General features: G+C 40.1%; 1 protein-coding gene across 1 annotated transcript in view; it reads right to left on the minus strand.

Moving 5' to 3' along the window:
• arhgap23a (Rho GTPase activating protein 23a) overlaps positions 1-5,394 on the minus strand; it is a 126,591-nt gene extending 121,197 nt beyond the window's left edge. The window contains exon 1 of the mRNA XM_055223890.1: positions 5,065-5,394. Within this exon, the coding sequence (XP_055079865.1) occupies positions 5,065-5,073 (9 nt within the window). The 5' untranslated portion in view covers positions 5,074-5,394. The remainder of the gene's footprint in view (positions 1-5,064) is intronic.
• Positions 5,395-6,000: the final 606 nt, after the last annotated feature.

Consider the following 6,000-nt stretch of genomic DNA (forward strand, 5'->3'; position numbering starts at 1 on the left):
AAATATATATTAGACAGATAAACATAAAAAACTGTCCATCACATCACTGTCCTATCCCCACACATAAGATTCTATAGAGGAAAAACATCTAGCTCCTTCCCGCTAATGCTAATGAGTGTCCCACAAACCCATTTGAAGGTTTCTGGAGTAAACAGACCAAAAGGAAAAAGCCGGAAGAGATAACAGTCCATGGCCACAAAACTAGCACCACGAGGTCACATGACTCACAGGAAGTCCCACAACAGCATGAACATATTTGGCCGTTACGTCACAATATGATTCCATTTATCACAATGACATCGTCCTGGGCCAGGCTCTGCACCAAGGCCGTGTGGAGTCAGCATTTCCCTGCACTGCGCACAAGTATTAATAGTGTTGATCTGCTCAGATATAAAGCACTGTGGGCTGCACCAGGATATGTTTTCATGGACAGAGCTATCAGAGATTTCATTACAGTTACATGCTAAATTCAATACATTATTGATGCCAGCGCTTTTACAAAGGATTATTAAACAATTTACTGTTACTATTAATGGGACTTTTGCATAGACTGTATATATAAATGGACATAGCTAACCTGCTAGCCACCTCGTTCCAAATAGGAAGTCACCACTATCTGTAACATTTTGGTCTTAAAATGTTCGTATTAACCCACTCTACATGATCCTGGTGTTTTTATTTCACTTTTGCAGCTGTAAATCAAGATATTAACATTAATAACACACAAATCAGGCTCCTTCGTTCTCTCGCCAATGTTAGCAACAGTTTTGACTGACAGCGTTCCTGAGCACCCGCTCCCTGCTAATGATTTAAAACTAGCTGTTATTGTGATGCATGACATTAAATATATCTATCTTGCATTTAATCAATTATAGGAGTTTTTATTGCTCAAAAATAACAAAAAATGTTCTTGTGACGTCACCTGCTTGTCTCTATGGAGATATGTTTAATGTCATACTGCGTAGGCAAACTCCAGGCAAAGCAATAACAAAGCAATAATCCTTGTGGTCGAGAGTCCGCCACCTGCTTGTTTACATGTTCCACACTGTGGCATTTAACCATCTATCTAATCTATCGTCATGGAGACAAGAAAGCAGTCACCAGGTCAAGATACAAGTCAGAACTGTGGAGGGAAAACCCCGTTCACAGTAAAAATGCATGTTTTTCACGGTATTATTAGCAAGAAAAACACCTATAATGGAAGAAATGTTAGATAATTTGAATGTCAAACTGTGTAACATTCCTGGTAAAAAAAAAAAAAAAAAAAGGTCTCTATATGACAAATGTGTGGCAGACTCCCCTCGAGAAAAGTTACTTGATGCAGCTTTAAGTACTGCATCATTATTTGTATTTTTCCTTCCACAAATAACATAAATAGAATCCATGGACACATTCCAGTATGGACATACTTGTTTGTTTACCAGCCTCACAGACCAGAGCAGGGCCATGACTTTAGCTAACTCTGCTGCACTGAGGCCATGAACCCTACACATTGGCCTTCACATATTTCCAACACACTGTCCGCTCTGTGGAAGTGCCTCAGGCTTCCTATTTGCCGGGAATAAGGTTATGAGATAAGCAGATCAACAAACAGGGGGCTTGTTCTTTTGTGCGTTTGACCTTAAAGCTACACAAAACATAATACACATAATACACGGTCACGCTGTGTCTTACATGGCTCTTACATGAGCAGCGGGGCATGAGGACCCAAACAAACACATTGTCTGGCTGGTAGAGGGGTGACATCATCTATGCTAAAGTGGGTAAGCTAACGTCATGCTAACCTCAACATGCAGAGGGGAGAGGGGAAGCGCCTCTTTTGGACTACCTGCACTAGAGCTGAGTGATATCAAAGAGATCTGGAATTTTTTTAAGTTTGCAAGTCAAAAAGCAAGATTCAGTTTACAGTTGGGCACTAAAACTAGTATCAAAACTAGATACTCATTTAAAAAAACAAAAAAACAAACAAACATATAGGGCATGAAAGGACATCATTTGAATTTCTTAATTGTTTTGGAATGGTCAAGATCTATATCAGAATTTATATATGACCACATGCTACTATTTGAGAAGCTTGTGCCAGCCCTAGTTTACAGTGTGCAGAAGGGAAGCATTTGATAAACTGAAACGTGAATTTAAAATTAGAAAAATATTTTTGGATAATGTTTTAGTAGTGCGGTAATGTTCAGACTGAGTAAACATTTTAAACATCCAATATTACGCTAGTTCCTGTGTAATAATGTTGTTTCCTCATCTAAAACGTACCTGCAAACTCTACATATTAGGCTGAGTCTCAAACAAAAAACGTGTCACGTGGTAATACAGGCAGAGCTCCACTGTTGTTTTAAACTCCACACATCTTCATTAGAATCATCTGGGTGATTTCAGCCTTGGAATTGCCCATCTCAATTGAGTAACCATAACGCTGGTTTAGCAGAGAGATACTGTCAATCAAACCTGTTGCTGACTCTAGCGTTTTTTTATGGACAGGATAGCGAAATAAAAATACCAGGATCATGTAGAGAGGGTTAATATGAATGTTTTAAGACTAAAATGAGCCTGACAGCAGCATTTCCAGAGAGAAGTGACAGTTTCCTAATGTAAAGTGAATTGGAGCCGATGGAGTTGAAAGTGCGCCCATGATCACTTCCTATTTGGAACGTGGCAGCTAGCAGGTTATCTATGTCCATTTATATATAACAGTCTATGCTCAGGGCAGCAGATGAGACAGGGATGAGGTAATCAATGGTCCAGACACTTCTTGTCATAAGGAGAGGGAGCGCAGTCTTGTATCTGTCAGATAAACCATTCGTCAAACTACGGATGCTATGATGTTAATAAAGCTAGACACTATATTATTAATTATCATAACACAGACGGGAGTTCACACGGAGCTACTTGTACTGAAATAACACTGATGTGACAAATTACTCCATTACTGTCAAACTGTACTAATGTTATATAATCATTGGTTAAATGGTCTAGTTCGCATTAAGTTTAATCCAAGGCCTGGTTTAGTCCTTTTTGGTTTAGTTAACAAGTTAATAAATAGTTCTTAAAATCAAGCCTTAATGACTAACAGACACCACTGGGATTACACAACAGAGAGATAAACCTGGACTGGACCAAGACTAAACCAGGACCAGAGCAGGACCAAACCAAGACTGTATCAGGACTAAACTGGGCTCAAACCAGGACTAAATCTGGACAAATAAAAACACTCCCTTATCTTATTCTTCACTTTAGTACTGTACTTAAGTAAAATTTTGAGGTATCTGTTTGGTCTGTTTACTTAAGTCAGTTTTAAAATGTACAGTTTTTTACTTTTATATCACTAAATTTGAGAGCAGCTATCTGTACTTTCTACTCCACTACATTTTGACAGACAACAGACAGGCATTTATTTTTAACATCTTCATAATTTGAGGAAACAAAATTATATAAATAATAAAAACAGCTAGAAAAAAAATATCTATTCAATTGTTTCTACTGAACAAAATTCATCTCAAATCTACCCCTGAGCTACCACATCATATTGTGTGTTGTTTGACTATATGTCCAGCTATGTCCAGCCCTTGTCTATACCAGTCTCATTATAGCTTATATAGATGTGACAAAACAGGCTTTAGATTAAACATCCTTTTGTTCCCAGTGGCTTCCTTTCAGTTCACAAATACACACAAACATGGGCAGGTGACTTGAGTACACAGTGTAACAGCACCGAACACTGTCAGTGCTTTACGCCCTGTTGCACTGCCTCCCTGCAACCGATCTTTGCCGTTAAAGGAACTGAACTTAGCCTGCAGTTTTAAAACAACCAACTGATCCTGGGTTGCCAGACCCTAAACCTGCAGATAGAGAACACATACAAGTTCTTTTTCTCATTCTCAGGATATAGACCACAGCAGAGGCACTGATTCATGATTGGCCGCAGGTCCTGGCAGTTTAGGTAGTGACCATTCAGACCAGAGAGAATCCTTTAAGGTTTAAACCAGCACTGAAACTGGCAACCCAAATGAGACACTCTATTTTCTGACTGGATAATCATCTTGAGGACTAAAACACCAAATCATAAAAACCTGGACATCATATCCAAAGTTTTGTAATAATAATAATTTAAAAAAAAAATCAGTATTGGAATTGTTATCGGATTGATTTGAACATGTTTACCTTTTTATGTTAGTTTATGAAATTTAAAATTGAAATCTTAACATACAGTTTAAAGGTCCTATATTACTCCATTCTCTGATCTATGTTATAATGTTGTTTTCTCATCAGAACATACCCGAAGTTGTGTTTAGTTTCATTCACACATGTTTAACACATAAACCCTGCAGATTTAGGCTGAGTTCTTCTCTCAGACAGAAAACACTGTTCCACCTTGTGATGTCATGCGGTAAAACAGGAGAGACTCCACTGTGTTTTTAAACTCCATACTCCATACAATTGTCAAGCTCTACTAAACAAAAGATAAACGGTAGCTGACAACTTGAAAACTACCACTTCATGACATCACAAGGTAGAACAGAGCATTTTGAGCTTTGGAGATGTAACAGACTAATAATAAATCATTACTCAAACATGTGTGAATGAAACAAAACACAACTCCAGGTATGTTTTTGATGAGATAATGACATTCTAACATGGCTAAAAGCTCACAAGAGTCAATTTTGAGTACTATACATTTTAAATTAGCTTGACAGTCCCTCTACTCCAGCCACACCCCTCCTAGTTTGACCCCATCTCTCCATCTCCCCATACTAAGTCTATAGTCAGTTATAATCACATAATCAGGTGATGTTTTGGGCTATGTCACATCTCTGGAGGTTTGCATGGCACTGTCCCCTCCCCCCTGGCTGTCCCCTCCCTGTAGTGATCAACCTATGTGCCGGTATAGTGAAAAACACACCCTTTGGTACAGTGCAATTGAGGTGTAAGGCGTAAGCGTGTGAGCATGCTAGTGTGTTTATACCTGCTGTACAAACCCCGGCATGCAATGACATAAATGAATGAATGGTGGAGGTAGACTACTCCGAGTGCTCCCGTCCTGTCTCGTGTCCTTACCTGGTCCATCCTAGTAGACAGTCTCCTCTCTCCTCTTCATCCCTGGCATGGCACTAGATGTTCTGGCTCCTGATGACCTTTCGTTGTCTCCTTGTTTCCTAGTTCCCGATTGCAAAGGAGGAATTGACCCCGCTGTCCTCATATAGCAGGCTTGCAGCTTTTCAAAACAGGCATGGTCCATAGAGTGCGCTTCCTTATGTCTCCCAATTTGACAGTTTGATAAATCCACATGGACACTACTATCCGGTGTTGCTTAAGTCCTGGTGCAGCAATGGCATAGTCCTAAATGGGAAAAATAGTTATGTTTTTAGTAGGTTCTTGAATGTCTTCTTGATGTGAGACAGAAGAGAGAGAGAATGAGACTCCCGCTTCTTGTTCTCAAGCTGCCTGTGTGAGCTGGCCCCTTGCCCGGACCCCTCCCTCTCAAATCTCCCCTCCCCCCTCCCTCCTGGTGCAGCGAAACACAGAGTCCCCCCGCCTGACAGCCAATAAGAACACAGAAGGGATGCGATTGGTTGACCGGAGCCCATGTGACCCCCGGCAGAGCTATGACAGACCCTCCACCAGCTGTCCAACCTGAAAACCTCAGTTGCCATTGACAACAGCCACAGATCCCAGGTCAGGAGGTGATTGGCTGGAAAGGATTTATGGCCCCCGCCTATGCCTTAATGTCTTATTGTAGGAATATAAAGAAAGAGAGGGGCATGCTGGGACATGTAGTGTAGACTGGCAGACAGGCATCCTCTAAGTTCAGGCAGGAGGAATGTTTGACCCACATTTGAAAGTAAGAAATACAAAGTAAGGCTACACAAAAATGCAGCTGTATAACAAATAAACTGCATAGATGTGCAAGTGTAAAGAAGCTGCAAAATTAGTAAAAAAAAAATCAGAAAGTCGTTCTCATCCTGACAGTCTTACAAGCTTCTTGTTGTATTT

Source organism: Periophthalmus magnuspinnatus, chromosome 8, assembly GCF_009829125.3.
Source record: "Periophthalmus magnuspinnatus isolate fPerMag1 chromosome 8, fPerMag1.2.pri, whole genome shotgun sequence".
In the NCBI taxonomy this organism is placed as follows: Eukaryota; Metazoa; Chordata; class Actinopteri; order Gobiiformes; family Gobiidae; genus Periophthalmus; species Periophthalmus magnuspinnatus.